The sequence below is a fragment of the Trachinotus anak genome, unplaced genomic scaffold, assembly GCF_046630095.1.
Source record: "Trachinotus anak isolate AG129_WGS33_773 ecotype Australia unplaced genomic scaffold, CSIRO_AGI_Tana_v1 ptg000001l, whole genome shotgun sequence".
In the NCBI taxonomy this organism is placed as follows: domain Eukaryota; kingdom Metazoa; phylum Chordata; class Actinopteri; order Carangiformes; family Carangidae; genus Trachinotus; species Trachinotus anak.
The window spans coordinates 17,190,755-17,210,961 of record NW_027273852.1 but is presented as its reverse complement, the minus strand read 5'-3'; the positions used below and the strand labels follow the sequence as shown (position 1 = coordinate 17,210,961).

The window sequence follows — 20,207 nt, the reverse complement described above, 5'->3', positions numbered from 1 at the left end:
CAAACCTGATCTTGTCGTTAAAGAAAGCAAGAGTACATTAGCACAGCCACTTACACTGCGTCAGCCACTACAAGTTACAAGCTAACAAACAACATAACCAAGTAACTATGCTAACTATTCTGATTCATCCTCAAACTCCTGAGTCTGGGTCATCTCCTCCACTAATCATCTTGATACTCTGCTGTTTCACCTGTCAATCTAGCGCAAGCTGCGGTGGTGGGTGAAGCCTAAGGATTGACCCAGTCCTTGAATTTTTTTTTTTTTTTTCACATTTTGTGTGGGAATACCATGGTGTCCAAAATGTCTATCGTAGCAGAGTATTTTCACATTGTTTAAAATGTGAAATGTTTGGAGAAGAACTTTAAAACAGGACTAAAACAGAACTATTAGGGTTTTTATAGATGCAGCTAAAACCATTGGGGTCCTGAAGGACAGACAGTACAATCCTCTTCAGTGGTTCACCCAGATTAAAGGATTTTATGCTTTGATGATACACTCATTCCTCTTTAAGGCGTTTGGGCAGGAAATGGTCAAGTGGCCTCAACTATGTGTTTGTGAATATTTTTCTCATTCTCTCATTTAGTTATTCATTCAATGATGAGTAACACGAAAGGCAGGAAAAAGCGGCAAATACTCTTCATCAGCGTAGTTAGACGCAGTTTTACTGTAGGAGACTACCAGGACATTTCTGCATGTACACACTCCAAGAAAAACAGGCTCCAATTACACAGGCAGACGCAGCCCTCTGGGTCCTTACTCGACTTTGTGGAAGCTGGCCAGCATGCACCCATGGACTTCAATACACGCACACAGACACCAATGTTCAATCTTTAAGACTATTGCTAAAATGCCCTCAGGCAATTGGAAATCAGTTGAGCTTTAAACACAAACTTAGCTTTATCCAATGAAAAAACTAACTACTAAGAGGTTTGGAAGCTGTGTGATTACAAGTCTGAACACTATGACTATTTTTGGAGAGAAAACATTGACATAAGGGTGTAGAGTAGAAAGAGGAAGGGGAGTCGGAGAAACTGTTTGTTTTGGTGTTAACTGTTAAACTGTACGTCTGATTTTAGAATTAGTTCTGATTTATTCCATCCATTGCAATGAATCTAATTTTGGGATCAATTCCAAATCTGCAAAAGCTGTATTTTGTGGCTGCTGCGGTGAGTCTGGTAACTGCTGCAGTCCCACTTCATACATTTTTCATGCATCTATTCCATGTTGCTACTGTCTACAATTCTCTCTTCACAGTGGAAATATTTTAATATAGCTGTGTAAAACTGTGACATCTCTCACACAACTGAGTCAATGTTTGTTTCATCCACCACTAACTGTGGCAGCAAAGAAAAATCAGCTTCCAAATTTATGAAAAAGAAAAAAAACAGAATACAATGATGCTGCAGTTCAAAATGAGACGTCTGTACTGACAACAATAACTTGAAATCGACACAGAAAATAAATCCTTACATACATCAAGCATCTGACTTAAATGTGCACTGAAGCTTTGGCTCCAATGACGAGATAAAAAGCTGTGGCAGATGAAAACACCATATCTGTGTGGAGCTATGAGGAGACTGTAACGTTACACAAATAAATACATGAAACAAACATGTTATGTTATGCTGTGTTTCACACCATTTGAGGTTTGGCTGGCACTGTTTTAATTACATCATCTTGTTGTGCTCTCTTCCTCTGCAATTATTTGATAGCACACGACTGGAGAATTAGCATGACCATATGTTTATCTTGATGCACTCCTAATACTCACATAACAGTACTGGATGAATAGATGCATAGATGGGTGTATGAATGGATGGATGACTAATTTACCGAAATTTCTGTTTAAATTTATGATGTTTACTGACCTCGGTGACATCCATGACCTTGATGGCCGCCAGTTGTCCCGTCTTGACATGTCGACCCTGGAGAGAAGAGAAGAAGAGAGAGACATAAGGACAAAATAAACCAGTAGTTTTTTTACCCATGCAGCATACACAGCATCATGGTCATTTACTAATCTGTGTGTCTATTGTTCAGATATGAATAGCACAGTTATAGGTCAGTTTAGAGCACAATATGACAATAATGATGGTTCTTTTTTCTTTTTAGTTTTGTTGAAAGAAGCCAGAAAGTGACCAATGTCATGGCTTTGCAAATTGTTAGTAGAAATCAAAAAGCTTTCCAGGCGTCACCGGCTGAGTAAACATACAGGCTGATTCAGTGTGTCATAAAACAAAAACCAGATTGACAACAAGTTATTTTCCTCTACAATAGTGTGGAGAATCACGGGCGACGCTCCAAACCATCAGCATTCCTTAACAGACTTGAGTGTTTTCGCTGTGGACTGGTGCAAGGAATTAAAACATAACTCTCCTCTTTTTCAGTGAACACAAAACACAAGTTAATGAGAGAGTTTTCAAGTCAGAGCTGAAAAGTTAAGGCCCTCTTGTTCAAGTCAACATTGCAAAGAGATCTGCCTCTATAGCACCTTGAGTAGACGCTTTATGCTAACAGTACATACATTGTGGCGAGTTGCCATAAGACCCCACAGCCACACTGGAGTTGTTACAGTCCACTCAGGGTTTATTTTGTAATCACCACAGAGACAAAACAGCTTGAACCAACAGAGGAGGTACAGTGCAGTACGCCTGCTGAACACAGCAGCACAGACCCTGCTGTTAAAGCCTGTTTTCACCCTACAGCCTGAGCAGAACGGTTCAGTTGTCTCTGTGGGCTAACAATGCTATCTCAAATGTTTTCACAGACGGAAAACTAGGGGGAGGACAAACAGACAGAGAGAGATAGTGTGAGTGGAAGTCTTTGCAAACCTTCACAAGTCTGCATCATATGTTTGATAGCCTGTGTCTGTGCATGTGTGTCTGAACTGCCACATGATCAGGTTTCCTTTGTGAGAAACAGGACTGCGACACCTGAGCCACCGGCCCCTGTTCCTGAATGAGTTGGCGCAGTCCACAGTTTGAGTGTTGACGGATTAGCCCATTTTGGTTTTAGCCACGGGGGACAAGTGTGTGTATATGTGTGCGTGTGTGTGGAGGTGGGGTTGACTAAAAGGTCAAGGCTGATTGAATGAGCGAACTGCAAAGATGACAAGGAAGCAAATCTCTGCTGGTACCAAACTGTGGGAACTACACTGTGGGAATGCAAAGGTGAGGGAGGACAAAATTGTCAACTGTCAAAAAAATTTTAAAAAATTTAAAAAAAGAAGTAAGCATGAGACAAAACTCATGACGTAACAAGCAAACAGAGAATTTAAGAAATAGTAAAGACAGTGGGAGAGGATGTGTGACTTTTTTATATTGTTATTGTTTTGTTGACATCTGAATCTGGCAGTAGTGTGCGAGGGGAGAGGAGCGTAGACAATGAATATGGTGACTAATTAAAGTGGAGGTGGGCTGCTGTCGAACCTTATCAGCTATAAAACACAAAGGGAAAAGAGTGACCATAGAGGAAGAGGACAAACTGGAGCGAAGGGGAGAGGAAGGGAAAGACAAACAAAGCAGTTTCAGTGCAGACAAGAGACTGAAAATAACAAGAGTCATTAACAGGATATGTGAATGGGAAAGTTATTTTAAAAAACCAGAAAAGATAATGGTATATTATAACAACAAAATATGAATTTGTGTGTGTGAGCAGTGTGGGCAATATTTATAAAGAGACAAATTTCTTCCAGGAATTCATTTGCAAACGTTCAACTCCACTTGAGAAATGTTTCTGTAATAATGTGAGTCGGATGATGTTCAAAATGCAAAGGACAACGGCTCAATTGCATTTGATCAAATCTGCTCATAGAGATCCTTTCAAGTCATTTGTTGAATTTATTATGATTTAATTTTTTTTTACCATTTTAAAATTAAAATTAAAACTCAACGATTCACAAACTGAAACTGTCACCAATTAATAGCTTTTTAAATAAACGCTTAACAATCAGATGACTACATGTAATGTGAAAGAGTTCAATGACAGTAATGATCACTTAATCATCACCAACTCTTCAGTGCTTAAATACTTTTAGCCTCTTTTAGCTCACTGTTTTGGTTCCAAGACACATTAAAGCCTCTCAAATGAATTTACAAGAGCAGCAGGCAGCTGTTTTCAGCAAAAAACTAGAACTACTGCCTCACAGTTGTATCCCTCCACCAACCATTTCAGTTGCAGGAAATATGGTCACAATCTCCACTCCCTATGTTACAGCTTTAAATAATGGCCAGAAGTGTTTTTGCAGAACATTATGATGTGACAGTGAAGTTGACCTTTGACCATTTGAATATAAAATGTCATCAGTTAATTTTATTCTTATAGACATTTGAGCTGAACTGTGTCATAATTAGTGAATTAATTTGTCAGTTATGGCCAAAAAATGTGTTTTGTGAGGTCACAGTGACCTTGACCTTTGATCTCCAAAATCTCATCAGTTCATCCTTGCGTCCTAATGAATGTTAAAGCCAAATTTGAAAAAGTTCTGTTAAGGCCTCCTGCTCTGGCTGTCAGCGGCGTGGAGGCATACAAAAAGAAAACCATGACATTCTACATCTCCAGCTCCAAAACAACGGACAATCAAAGTTAGTAAGTGGCCAGTAAACACAGCGGAGCGTCAGCTAAAGAGATCGAGAGTAAACACTGGGCCTACGTTCATCATGTGGTGAATGATAATGTTCCTTCTTGTCTGTTGATGAGGAAAAGGGCAATAGTTGGCTAACCTGTTATCCAAACAGCCTTACAAGGTGATATAAGGTGATTATATGTCAGGGCTAAACTTTGTTTTGGTGCGTGTCAGACTTTGCAGACTTCATCAACTTGGATCAAATCCAAAATTAAACCAAATCACCAAATCCTACAAACACCCAAAGTCCTCAAAGCTAAGTTGGAAATCCTTGAACTACAGACTGTAGTTAAGGTAATGTCGTGGACTAATGCCGTGTGTGCTACGTGTGTGGTGTCTCTGTGCTTTTCAGCCACACCAGGCCGACCTCCATCAGCCTCCATTAGACTCTAGCATCCATCTTACCCTGGCACTGCTGAGTCATCTGTCTCTAACTCACGACACACACATGCAGAAGGTATTTCTGACAACACACACAAACTCAGCAGCACTAATGAATTACCTTCCACACTTACATTTAAACACACAAAAAGTGTATGAATCATAAGATTTCCCCTGGCTGACTGCGTACTCTGTCTGACCTCACTATCTCAATCCCAGAGTCTGCATTTCTTTTTCTCTGGTGACAACAGACTAGTTCAACAATATACTGCCTCGGGAGAACAAGAAGCAGCAGCGGGCGTGTGTGTGTGTGTGTGTGTGTGTGTGTGTGTGTGTGTGTGTGTGTGTGTGTGTGTGTGTGTGTGTGTGTGTGTGTGTTAAAAGCGCGCGTGTGGTACGAGTGTGAGGAGGTTCGGGTACCAGCACATCTCTGCTGACGATGCAGTTTGGTGAAGGCTTAAGAATGTGTGTCGACTGGGATTATTCATAATTACATGTATAATGTATTATGTATAAATGAGCACATCATTTGGCCGACCTGTAATGTTAACGTCACACACTCTACAAACACTACAAGAGCTGCACACTTTACCACACTCAAGTAGACGCACACTTCACATTCCTCACACACACAAACACACACACCCTGAGGCTAATATACTGTATAGGAGCTGCTGTATGGACACCAGTGACGTCATGACAGATGCTGATGAATGAACAGCTTTTAACACACACACACACACACACACACACACACACACACACACACACACACACACACACACACACACACAACAACTTGTCTCTTTCCTTGTTGAGGTTTAATTTCATAAGAGTCCATGAACTGAATAAAACCACTCAAGCCTGGCGCCCAGTTGTTGTGTGCATGTATGTGTGTGTACATGTCTTTCTACGGTTGTGTGGACATAGTTCTGTTCAAAAGCATAGTTGCGAGGACATTTGTGCTTTGTGAGGACTTCTGGGTCAGTCCTCACACCTTTTAAAGGTCAGTTTGAGGGTCAAGATTTGGTTTAAGGATATAAAGTTAGAACTAGGTTTAGTTTATGGTTAGGGTTAGGCATTTAGGCGGGATGCTTCAGGTTCGGGTAATGGGGCTAGAGAACGCGAAATGAGAAAGACCAATGTGTGTATGTTTTGCTCAGTTTTGTTCTTGGTTTGTCCCCTGATTTTCCATATTATATTACCATTTTTCCTTTCGTGAAGCTGCCTTTTGAAAGGAAGAAGAAAAAAAAAAATCAACACAATGCTGCCTAAATGATGAAAAGTTCTTGTGTGTGTGTGTGTGTGTGTGTCCTCTCCACGTGAGAAAGGTGACCTCAGAAAACAGACTGTAATAATTACAGAATCCCCCCAACTGCCAACACACACAGCACAGCACACACACACACACAGCACAATGGCTAAAAGATGACATCATCTTCTCTGGTTCCTTTGTTCAGAAACGAGACACAGACACACTCTCACACCTGGCCAATATGGACACATAAAAGCGGGGAAACAGACATAGGGACAGTCCGTCAGTCTGTCGAAGGAGCAGAACTGAAACAGGGACCATGGCTTTTTCTGGCTGCAGTTTTGTCCATCATTCCTGTCAGTCATGATGTGATTTTTTTAAACAAGTTAATTACATCTGGGGAAACGACGACTTTGTTCAGTGTTCAGATTAACACAGGTTGTAAATAAACCCTCAGTTTAGTCACATGATGAAAACCAGCAGTTCCAGCCTGGGGGTCAGCAACCTTTGAGGGGCTGAAAGGTAAATCTGAGGGGTCACAGGATGATAAAAGAATAAGAAAGCAGAAAAGCAGAACATTTTTTCAGAGAGTCCTCTAATCTTTAAATTGTTTTTGTGAATTATTGGATAATTTTGACCTCTTCTGAATATGTATGAGGTCAAATATATATATATATATATATATATATATATATATATATATATATATATATATATATATCACTCACTCAGATATATATCACTCTTTGGTTCAACATGTTATAACCACAGACATGGACAATTAGCAGGGAGACTTTGCTTCATTTCAGGGAGTTACAAGCCAAAAAGATTGTATACTACTGATCTAAACCATTTATTTGAAAGAGGAAGGGAGCCACGTGCACCTTAAATCTACATGCACAAACACAGTCAGTACAAGAGGTGAAAGCTGAACAAGAAGTCAGTCTACAAAATCAAATTTCCAGTGTTTGAAGTTAACAAATTGGGCAGTGGTTTTTGCCTTTGTTTCTCCTCCGTATAACTTTGGCTTTGTTTACAACCTGTCTGACAGCTTCCTGCTCTGTTAAGACTGTTTTTGCAGAAGATCTAAGCAGAGAGATCTAAACTTAAATAAATCTCTCATTGAACTTTTTTCCAAGAACTTTTATAACCATCAATGTAGCTATTGAAACTCTTAAAGCCTTCAAGCTCCACTCCAACATGACATAATCCTTCTGTCATCCGACTCTCCCATGACTTGCACCATGATCTCTCTCCACTGTGGTCAGGTCTATGTGGGGGATGTTTGGACCAGAGTTTCCCTGATCGTGGAAAAGCCTGGAGGGCCTGGGAGGTGATGGCCAATGCGAGTCAGTTTCAATGCCTCACAAGGTCTCAGCATATTTTTTCAGACACCCTAAAGGTAGGTTTTTATTTGTGGAAGAAGAAACCATGTCTGAGATAACAATACACCCTTGGTTTTGGCACGTGGGGTGAATGTACTAAATATTATCTTTAAATTCAACAGAGATTCAAAAATTTCAATCTAGTCGGACCAAATTTTTTATGTTCCCACAGGTGAAAACTCTCCATTGATTATTTCATAACAGCTCTTTAAAAAGTAACTTTACACTGAAAAGTATTACCACAGCGTTTGGCTAGGTGTGGGCGGAGGAGTGCTTTAGTGCACCAGCAACCACAACCAAAAGTGATGTGACAGTGTCCAGCTCAACCTATTTATGTGTCCACTGTTAATCCCAAATATTTTACATTTTGGGAAAAACCCCACATTTTCTAAAGATGCCAAATACACAGGCTGAGTTTTGAGGAAAATGTACAACACATTTAAAATATTTCTATTTGATTGAATGGTCCTGCCTTGAAATGCATGTTATTTTAGGCTTTAATATTTCATTCAATAAAACTTCAACACAGCACTGTAACATGCAGATACAGAATATATATATAAAAAAAACTTTGACATATGCATTAAACTAACAATTATTTTAATTATTGATTAAATGTTTAGGGCTGCAACTGACAATCATTTTCATTATTAAGTAATCGCGTGAAGATTTTTTCAGTGAACTGATTAATTGTTTGGTCAAAGACAATAAAAAAATCTTCACGCGATTACTTAATAATGAAAATGATTGTCAGTTGCAGCCCTAAACATTTAATCAATAATTAAAATAATTGTTAGTTTAAAAGAAACGTTTGGCGTTTTTGCTTGAAAAATGACTTAATCATTAATCAGTTATACAAATAGTTTCCTATTAATTCTCTGTCAACCCAGCATTTAATTAATTGGTGACTGCTGCAGCACTAGTCTCTTTGTCTGACAGAAAGTTCCAATATCAATAGATATTCAATTTCCAATGTTATAAAAAAGCAGCAAACCCCAATGTTTAAGACACTGGCCCCTGACAGTGTTGCACATTTGTACTTGATAAATGAGTTCATTTCTTGTTGACAGATTTTCAGGGTTTTCCAAGTTGCCGTGCCTTCATCCCATCAGAGCTAGATGACAGTGAGAAGTCTAAATATTTAATTCATGGTTGTAAATCTGCACATGTTGAGTCTTAACCGGGCTTTGGCCCAAATACAAACGACAGAGCAAATGCTCAGTCAGCAGACTGATGAGGAGCTCTGGGCTTGAAAAGGTCATGTGCTGAGATGCTGATGAATTGATTCACTCTGGGAGCATTTCACTTCAGAGATTCTGCTTTGGGTTCAGGGCATCACTGACTCACCCGTTTCCTCCCCCGGCAACCAGCAGTCACTTTAATCCGCCGGTGTTTGCCAACACTGCCCGGCCTGTGCCTCCCCACAGATCACCAGCTCCGCTGATGTCATTTTTTTTAACACTTACACTTATCAACTGCTGACTGCAGAGTTTCGTTTTGCTGAGCTAGCCAGACGATTTCATCATAAAAGTTTAATGAATTAGTCTAATACAGAGCGATAAAGACAAAATGTCTAATAATTACTGGGAAAACCTGAGACTGTGGCCCAACACATTTCCCATCAGCTCTGTTGCTTTGTGTCAATAAAACATACTGGAAAATTGCAAAAACTTAACCTTACATATTATTTTCGCTGAAAATATCCCCCAAAAAAATCTAGTAGTAGGCCCAAACTTCTGTCTTGCTTTAAGATATTGACACCCATTTCTATTAAAAACAAAGTCTGTAACAGAAAACATAGCTGGGAATAAGTAGGATTTCATAAGTGTAAATACAGACTTAAAGAGTGACCAGATAAATGAAACCAAATTACAGTTGCACTGATCAATCTTTTTAAATTAACTGTGGGTAAATGACTATGTGTAATGAGAAAGGGGTCCCATGTAGTGATGAATTATCACTGGTCTCTGCAGTTCCCCTCAGCTCTACATGAGCATTTCAGTGTCTTCCAGCTCATTGTTTTCCATGTTTCCTGCGCTCTTATCTCCACATTTCCTGAAGCAGCAGGTGGCTGTTTCTAAAAGACACAACTCAACTATACACTACCTGTCAGCCACCGAACAACAGACAGACAAATTAGCAACTAGCTAATGAACATAGTGGAACATTTGGCAGCAGAACATCACTTTCTGTGAAGTTGGCACAGACCAAAAACAGATCTAGAAAAAGAGCAAATATGGGACATACATTCACCAGGACACGAAAATGAATGCTAATGTTGCTCCGTGTCAGCTGGGTGTGTAAGTAGCTAATTGTTTGCTAACACATTTAGCATATCAACCTTATAAATGTCATAATATGTCCATGCTGTGTTTAAAGCTTGTTCTGCTGCCCCAAGTGGTCAAAATTCAATTAGTGATTTTTTAGCAGTGTAATTATTTTTCATCTGCTTTTTTAAACAAACAGCACCCTCTGTTTATGTGCTGTAAAACTATCTTTCACATTTGACCATTCAGACCAGATCCTGTTTGCTCATTATAATTATATGCAACTGTCTCAAAATAAATCCTTTATTCATTTAATGTTTGTAAAATCTCGTATCTTCATCAAATGCTCATAACCTGTAACCTACCAACCATGTGATATTTGGAGCTATTTTGTTCAAGTGCTGCAAAAGTAAAAAGTAAAAAATAAAGGCCAGTAATTTAAACGACAATCATCAAAGCTGAACGAGCCCCAAAGCAGACATTTAGAGAGGGTCAGTCATGTCCCAGTGACCTTGAAAGCTTCCTTCACTCTGATCACTCCTCTCTCCAATCAGGACCCAACAAAGGAGCAGACATCAGCTTTAATGACGACCTGACCCCAGAGTTCATAAGGTAGACCTTGCCACGGCCCAGCTGTTGTGACCTTTGACCTAAAGCTTCCACTCTGGGGTGGGGGTGGGGGGGTGGGGGGGGGGGGGTATTAGTGATCTGGGGTTCTCATTAGAGGAGAAGAGACGGAAGCTGAACCCAGGTGCTGATCTGTGGTCAGTTTCCCATCTACGTTTCAGGGTGATCAGAGAAAATCACTTGTGTTTTGCAACATTAGGAGAAAAACTCTATGAAACTATGAAAGTAAAATCTAAGCTCCAATAAACAAGACACAAAAGAGAGAGAGAGGAGTGTGGGCTAATCACATGCAACAAAGTCCAACAGCTGTTATCAACCAGGATTATTACACTCGCGCCCCATTACACTATTTGTTGATACTGTGTTTTCATGTTGATATTCCCAATTCCCTGCTGCCCTATCTCACTCTTGTCTTTTCAGATGCAACAGAGAATCATTAGATTCAATGGCCAGAAATGTATCACAGCAACATTTCTCTCCTATTACTTTTTACAACCATTTTTGGTGCTGTGCTTTTGCTTTTAAGACCTGGAAATCTGTTTTCCGTACTTTTTCAGGCTGCTGCCAGAAAACACGGGAGGTCTGGAGAAGGACCGAAAGTGGGATGAAGGACGATGAACAGGAGGAAGAGGGTTGAGTGTCAGAGGGTTTAAGCAGGGACAACAATATGAGTTTTTGATCGTGTGTGTGTCTGTAGAAGATGGCCAGATATCTAAGATGAGGGAAAAAGGGAGCTGCGCGACTTCCCCACAAGGAAATGCCAGGGGAATGGAGTCATCCTGCACACACACACACACACACACACACACACACACACACACACACACACACACACACACACACACACACACAGAGGAAGAGTTTCTCATCGCATACATGTGTCATTTTAAACAGGTAACATATATTTCCACATAATAGTCTGTTATCAACATACGCACATATTTTGTGTTTATCCTAAATCTGGACATACATCTGGCTACACTGAGAACGTGTGTGTGTGTGTGTGTGTGTGTGTGTGTGTGTGTGTGTGTGTGTGTGTGTGTGTGTGTGTGTGTGTGTGTGTGTGCATCATGGTTTTTGGGACAAGGCGTTCTTTATTGCACCTCTCTGGGCTTTGGGGCATAGACAAGGAGCCAGGTGCAAGCTTTGGTACACACACACAGACACACACAGACACACACAGACACACACAGACACACACACACACACACTTTCACAATACACACAGTGTCACATGCACAGATGCACTAACACAGATAAACACACAGAGAGACACTGGCACAGAGAAAGACACTCTCAGACACACACACTTCCTATTTCTGCAGCTCGGCAAGTGCGAAAACCGTCTCGCTAATAAGTCTGTATTGATCAAAGCAGTGATGCATACTGAAAAAGCTAATCATTGTCATAATGATGGGGTTCCACATTTCATGGTGTTTTTCACAAACTGAACAGCAGCACAAACACATCATAAAAAAACACACACACACACACACACACACACACACACACACACACACACACACACACACACACACACACACACACACACACACACACACACACACACACACACATAGAGAAAAATGGTGAGGTCCAGAAGAGGAATTAAAATATTTCTGGATGGTTCCAGACGAGCGAACAGACAGCAGCTGCCGCTGAGTTCTGTACATCCTGCTACACAACAACAGCAGCAAGCACAGCTTCACTGAGCTACAACCAGTTCTACAGAGTTTCCACTGAAATTTCAAATGTACTATTAAAAACACTGTTAACTTCATTGAGGACGATAAAGATCAGATTTGAAGAGCAGATTTCCCAACTGATTTTAAGTCCTCTGATCTTTTGCCTTTTAAAGAGGCCATGATGTAGGAATTCACACTTTCTTCAGTTCATGTGTTTGTGCTTCACGTTGAAACTCATCGCACGGCTGCAGGCACAACAGGCTGTTACATCTCAGCAACTATTACAAATAACAACACATTTTCTGCTGATCGACTCAACTGATGACGAATGACTAATTGTTTCAGCTGCAGTCTGGAGAAACGTTTCCAGCAACTAACTTTCTACCCTCTGATGTCAGCGGAAAGAGTTTTATCTTTGTTTGCATTAGAAGAACAACACCCTCTGCCTGTTTCTACCCAGGTGATTTTACAGTTGAGAGCTGACAGTCTGCTCAGTGATGCTCTGACTCAAGAGTAAATCATATTTTGCTGTCAAGGTAAAGATTTCCTTTATGTACTTGTACGGATGATCCCAGGGATTCATCACATTTCTTTACAACTTCGTGACTGGCCTGAAAAACAGCAGGACTTATTTCCCCTCTGGCTTTTGAGAAAGCTTTTCAATGGTTGTCACTGTGGCAGGTTCGTAGATTCATAGTCCATAGGTTCACAGAGTTAACGGAAATAAAATATTCATTAACACCACTGCAACCTGATCTTTAACTATCACACATTCAGTCAACACTTCAGATTTTACACAGGTCCCGCAGCACCTGAAGCTGCATGGTATGACGTGGCACTGTGCAGATGGACCACATGCAATTTGCACTGATGCTGCTTCCTTACAACAGACACACAAAAACACACAGTTAATGTAAAAAGCTTGTAGTGATGAGTCATGTTTAACAGTTTTCCCTGAGGACGGCCACTGCTGCCTTTATTTTAAATTTGGGAGAACAGCACAGTGACAGAAAGCAGAGAACAAATATCTTCAAGGAAAGCAGTTGCGATGTCTGGTATCAAAATTCAAAGTCAGGACAACGTCTAACGCCAAGGTCAAATTGACGTAGAATACTGACGAGCTGTAGGTTTTAAGTCGTGCTGTTAAGTAACCAAAATCCAACGTCATCCAAATTTCTCATGCCAACGCCATCTTGACATATAAAAGACCGACATTCTAGTCGCAAGCAAAACCAATCGTCTGCTAAACAACGTCGATTAGTCGATGCTGGGTTTTGAGGTTGACCCAATTTTCATTTCCAGCGTAAGACATCAGAGTCGTTAGAAACCATGGACGTCCGGTTCTGCTGGGTGAGGACAGGCCTGTAAGAATAGTTTATTTTATATAATTCAAATAAACTGAAAAAGAAATTGAAATTTAAGTGGTTAAATTCAAGACACGTTTTAGGTAAAAATCCATTGGTGAGACGTGAAGAGATGTTGCTCTCAGGCTCAGTTTCTGTTGCAGCTTTGCTCTGACTGAGTGTGCAAACAGGGAGCTCTGTGTAAGTAGGCCAAGAAAACAGCCTCACTCTGGGGAGAGAGGCTGAGACAGACAGAAAGAGAGAGGCTGGTCAATTATAAATCTCTATTGATCGCTGTGTGCAGCTGAAAAACTAGGGGCCTGTCTGCTCCTTTGATATAATGGTAGGCACCACATACAAATGAGGAAAAATCAATATGTAATTTCAGATTTTGATATTAATAATAATTCAAATTTACATGTCTGATAGCAGATACACTGTATTCACCTGCGTGTAAGGTAATTTTGTGTCTCTTTTAGAGATTTGCAGAGGGAGAAAAATCAAATGGGTCAAGAAGTAAGAAAGTCAAAGAGTCAAAGTCAGACACACAGTGACATAGTGTTAGAGAGAGGAGAGACAGGTAGTTAGAGAGACAGACAGTATTGCATAGCTGCGGTAATAAGATCTAGTAGTAGTAAGGGGGTTACATTCTGGGCACTGCTGCAACTTTCCATAACGTAACGGTCTGTCACCCCATTTTTAGCCACACGAGGAGGAATGACCGTCAGTGAAATGGATATCGCTCATAACCAGGCCGACAAACCACTAACATCAGGGCTTTTCCATCGCCATGCAGAGGCAGCTGGGAAAACGCTGAGTCCCTCGAAAGATCAACTTGAAGTACACCTAAAGATGAACTATGTTCTTTTTAATTGCTGTCCAAAACATTCACTTTAAGATAGACCCCAAGTCATACCAAGCCTAACAGAGTGCAGTTTTTGTACAAGGCCCAAGTGAAACTTCTGCAAATAACATGGTCTAAGAAACTTCCTCCAATTTTAGTCTAAATGTGCAAAGTCGTTGAGAAATGAAATCCTTGAGATGTACTGTAGCTCAGTCACCAGTGACCCTCGCATTCATGCAGGTATTGTCAAAGTGACAAAGCCGATGCATTCCCTGACTGTAAAGTCTGAGGACATCCAGACACAAGACGACCAAACGTCCTCTCACTGTTGCTTCCATCATGACATTCCTCCATCAGGCTTCTGAGCCTGGAGGATCAGCAGGGAAAACATACCGACACAGTGGAGACAAAGGCAGAGAGAAAGGCATAAAGGAGACTAGAGAGATGGATTAGTGAATAAAAACGTGAAATAGACGGAGAGACGAGCAGATTAAGGCAGTTCTCTGGTTTATTCCGTCCAGATGAGGGGACAAGTTCCTGCTTTGTTTGTATCTGATCTGCTTCACAAAAGAAAGCCATATTTCATTATCCAAAGAAGCAGTCAACCCTTTCATTGTACAGAAATTCAGGGTGGAAAAGTCTCTGTGCCCATCTTTCCTGTCTCTATCTTTACTCTTCAGGCATCAGCATCAAGATTCAACCAAGCCAGTGTTCCTGTAGATGAGTCGAATGCCTGACGTCGTGACTCCCATCAAAAAAGACAGTGAGGCCACTGGTTTGTTAAGATGGAGATCCGGCTAAAGGAACAAGCACTGGTGTACATCTGACCAAAGAGTTCAGGTTTGGACATGTACCGAAGAAGACAACCTCCGTAACAGCAGCCTCAACTGTTTTGCACAACTGCTAACTAAAAGTCTTTGCCGTGACTCTCAAATGGATTTCAAAGCGTGCCACTGCATCAGAAAAAAGTTTGTTGACATAATCAGTTTGACAAAAGTGAAGTTTTTACATTTAGTATAATTAAGAGACAGAAAAAAACTTGCTTCTTCAAACTCTATCTTAAGGTATGAAGACTCTGGATGGAGCCCAGATGAAGCGGACGAGTACACTGGAGGAATTAGCTCGCTGTCGGACGCCATTACCTCTGTTGTTGCTGAGATATGGCACTGACTCCTCCTCCACAGGCTGTCCTGCCTCATCCAGAGAAGCCACACTCGAGCGACTGCTACAAGCTCATTATTCTCTCTCAAAGGCTCATTAGTGTTGATCTTGGCTGACTGGGGGTTGCAGAGATATGAATCAGGGAGTAGTAGACTATTAAACAAATCCTGTTAGAGAGGCCTGCTTGGAGGCTCGGGATGAAGCTAGATAAAGTGATAGAACAATGTTTTGTAGGAAAGAAGCTAATGCTACTCCCTAGAAGGTAATTAAATTCAGTCAAAAGCGGGAAGTAAACAGGGATGTTTGTGAAAACTTCTCTGGGGTTTACACGCTCATTTCATGTATGGCCACATCAGTCAATTCAGACTGAAATATCTCAACAACTGTTGGATTTGAAGTGATTACTGTGACTTTGGTGATCCTCTTTGGTTTATGACCAAATATCTGCAAAAATAATGACATTCTCTTGGTCCATTAACCTCAGCTATACTTTGTGTTTAATGCTAATTAGCAAATGTTAGCATGTCAGTATATACTTAGATGGTCTTAATGCTAAACATTAACCCTGCTCTGTTGGGATTGTCATTATGAGCATGCAGATGTTAGCCTATAGCTCAAAGCACTGCTGGAGTACAGCTCTGAGCCACCATCACGGCTGTAGATTTTCAGTCTTGTTTGAGTTTTTTTTTAATGTAAAACAAAAATTCTTCTGACCTTCTGAGTCAAATAAAATGTTATCTTCTCTCAAAAATTAGGAGAGAACTATCTCTTAATTATCGTCTCTAGGTGCAGCTCCACACAGGAGACGATTCACACGTTTCATGTCAACTGTAGCAGTTGCTGTTTTTTTTTTAAGGCAAACAGCAAAGTTCTAGCTTGTTGATGTTAGATAGGAGCTGCTTCTTAATGTCTAGTATTAGTTATTAGCCATTTCATTAAATTATTTTGCCCACAGACGGATTAATATGAATTTGAATCTTGTTTCCACCAACTTCTTTTGTCATTTAGACTTTTGGACTTCTGGCCTGACTAATAATAATAATAATAATAATAATAATAATAATAATAATAATAATAATAATAATAATAATAATAATTTTTTCACACAGGAGATGTAGTTCAAAATTATTTACAATAAAATACAAATTTGACTTGATAAATACAGTGGTTTTAAAAATACTTATTATTCTCAAATTATATTCCACCCTTGCAGTTCATTCTTCCTATTCCAACTGTTATGAGCCACTGAGTTTATTCTGGCCAGAGGTTAAGTCTGCAAAATGTATGTAAATGCTCTTTTAAGCTAATGTTTTTATCTCTTTGTTCAAGGATGTATCAACAATGACAATAGCGGGAAGCAAAGGTGAAACAGAGGAATGATGATGTCCACAGGCTGAACACTCAGGAACAGAGTTGGACACAGGTAATGTCGACTACAGAGCATCTGTTTTTATCTCCTGGTTGGCTCACTGCCTCCTTCAGCTCCCTCAGTGACCCACAACTCCTACACACTCTATCTTATCTCCTGCCTGGCTTAAAGTGAACCTCCGCCTACCGACCCAACATCAGACGAGAGCCTGTGACTGTTTATGTCCTGCTTATAAACAGGAGTGGGAGTTCATCGAGGGGACGCTCACAACTACTGTTTCTCAAAGTTTAAAGTATCCTGGCACAGATTTGGTCAGCACGCCTACAGAGAGATTCTCAGATCTTCGTTATTGTAGTGAATAAGTGAAATTCAGTCAGGAAAGATGGCTCTGATTCATCATGACTCAGTAACGCTAATATCTAACACAGATTCTGTATCTAAGGGTTGCTGAATATCAAACAGCACATCCGCTTTCTATTACAGGGATTTTGTGTAGGCATCAGCAGCTTAAACTATTAATTTTCCCGCTTAGTTTGGGGATTTAAATCCGCTCACGACCCACCGTGGGCTCCCAGCCTAATTTCTGAAAAACGCTTCTCCAAAATGCAAATGATGGGAGTGAAAATTAGCGGTGAAACAAGAGGCATATAACTGACTCTGAGCAGTGTTGAAGCGAGGCTGACTAATCCACAGGGGCTAAAAGCTGCTTACATTCAACCTGGAAACCAATGCTGAGCTTAATCAGAGCAGGGCCATGGCAGGCTAAAGTGCTACCTCAATTAGCTTGTTAGCCGGGGCTGGCTGTGTTTTCAGCCTGTGAGTGGGGGGTACAACAGCTAAGCAACCAACCAGCTCTTCACTTATTAGAGATCGGCAGTGTAGCCAGATAAAATGATTCTGTGAGGCTCTTAATGACAGAGGGACATTCTTCTTCTTAGGGATTCAAATATATGATGATGAAGTCTAATAGTGAGGAAGAGATTAAAACAAAACCTTTAGCAAGAGGGAACTACCTGCTAAACGCAATCATCGACAAACTGTATTAGTGAATGTAGTGAATCAACTCAACAATCTCCAGTTAGCGATAATATCTGTATGCAACTGAAACTGTTGCCGTTAGCAGTACTGCTGCTTATCATACTAGACAAGCTCTGCACACAGGAGGTTCTCGTTGTTCACCAAATTTGGAGTCGATCAGAACCAGATAATCTACCCGAACTTGACGTGCATACATTTATTTTCAAGAAAAGGGAGCTGACCACAGTCACACCTGGTCTGAAATACACTGTAGTCAACCCAAAATGCTAACATCTTACTATGCAGACCCAAGACCTAAAACCATGAAGCAAACCCCAAACAAAAATAATTTGGTCTTGGGTCCAAACTTGTATCCCAGGTCAGATATAGACTGATGAAATATTAAGGGATCTATCTTTATCAGACTATAATTCTCAAATATTGATATTGATTGACATTTGTGCTGGCTTCAATCTAACACTATAGCAAGTTATAATAATGGAGCCATCCCTGAAACACATCAATCACAGGGCCTCTGAATGTAAAACAGGACCAACCACACATCACCCCTCATCGCGCTGCTCCATCTGAGGAGGGAAACGCTGCGCAAGTTGAAGTGTGGCATGTGCATGCAGTCGGCCATGTCAGACACGGCTCGTTTTGATGACACAAGCGTGCTGTGGAGATCAGCTGTGTGTCCGCTCGGCCCCGTTTTCCTGTGTTGTGTGAAAGAGGCCGGTGGCCTACTTTCCCCAGCCACTGATGCAAGATGGCCACTCCTACAGCAGACTATTCAGATCCTAAAGGTACACGGACCTGCACACCAATATGATAATAAATAAATACATGCATGACTGCATACATGTTGGAATAATTAATTATGATTAGATGATTTCATCAGTAGACGCAAAACTGACATTAATAAAGTATTTATAAGTTAAATGCAAAACAGCTACTGATTTCAGCTAGTGTATAGCAGTTTTTGTTTTGCTTTTCTTTTTTAAATTGTTGTTAGTCCAATAAAATAAGCAGTCTGAAGCTGTGAAGCAGGCAGGCTACACCAGCTCTTTGACTACATGAAATTCACCATCATTGCCAGTCTACAGGTAAGATGTGGGACTGACTGACTGTTAAGTTTAGTCTGATTCTGCAGGTAGCATAACTGGGTAAAAGCCATGAATATAACAGGACTTCTCCTAATTCTGAGTATTCTGCATTTATGTAAATACAACAGCAATAATGTGATGCAACTTTGCCCAATATGTTAAAGAACCTCTGTGAGCGTGTGTGTGTGTGTGTGTGTGTGTGTGTGTGTGTGTGTGTGTGTGTGTGTGTGTGTGTGTGTGTGTGTGTGTGTGTGGCAGGCCACTAATGTGCTCATTCCCATAATGCATCAGCCCCCTCAGCAGACACTGCATTGCCATGGAAACAGAGTAAACTATGATCCTGTGGAGGCAACAATGTGATTTAAATTGTGGGGGCAGGGGGTGGGGTGAGGGGGTGGCGATGTGGGGGGGTCAAAGGTCATGAACATTGTCTTTTGATTCTATATCACCTGGTCTGAGACATCAAAACCTGGAACAGGTAGAAACACCTACATACTGAGAGCCTCAGACTTATGACCGTGGGTGTACCTACATATGGTGACTTAGATTATGTGCAGTGAGTGTATTTATTATGTGTATTTAGTTTTCAAATAATTGGATGTGTTGGCTTGTCTAACAAAGATGGAGTCATAAGACTTCACACACATGCGCTGCAGTGAAAGCCATTACAGCTGCTTACATGTAATCTGCCTTCCTAGCATTACACATGGAGATGTCGTCTGGGCCAGTAAACAGTGTTTAACATGTTAGTTAGTTAAACTTTTTATAGTAAGTAATTGTATCTGTATGTAACTGCTAATACCCAAGCTACAAGCCACAAGCTAGCCACATGATGATGAGATTAGAGTGGGTTGAGTGGGCTGCTTGCTGTCCAAGCTCTTTGTCCTGCTTCACAATCACGGTTGCATAGATTTGGATCTAAGAGCTTCCCAGTAGCACCAGATGAACACTGTCCACCACTGTGCAGCTTCACAAGTACGTTTGGGGATATTTAAGCATATTTTCTGATTCAAACTGGCAACCCTCCTGTTCAACAGCCCAACAGGATGGAAACTAATGCGACACAACAAGAAACGCAAAGGCAGGCATGGGAAAAGACAGAGGGGGAGGAAGATCCCCCTGCAGTGGGTAATATATTGATGT

At 40.7% G+C, this 20,207-nt stretch overlaps 1 protein-coding gene across 7 annotated transcripts in view; it reads right to left on the bottom strand.

The window, feature by feature from the left end:
• Positions 1-20,207, bottom strand: part of LOC139623159 (mitogen-activated protein kinase kinase kinase kinase 4-like) — a 98,820-nt gene that overhangs the window by 51,406 nt on the left and 27,207 nt on the right. For all 7 annotated transcript variants that reach the window (XM_071481188.1, XM_071481198.1, XM_071481164.1 and 4 more), the window contains exon 3: positions 1,869-1,925. In XM_071481188.1, coding sequence (XP_071337289.1) covers positions 1,869-1,925 — 57 coding nt within the window. The remainder of the gene's footprint in view (positions 1-1,868; positions 1,926-20,207) is intronic.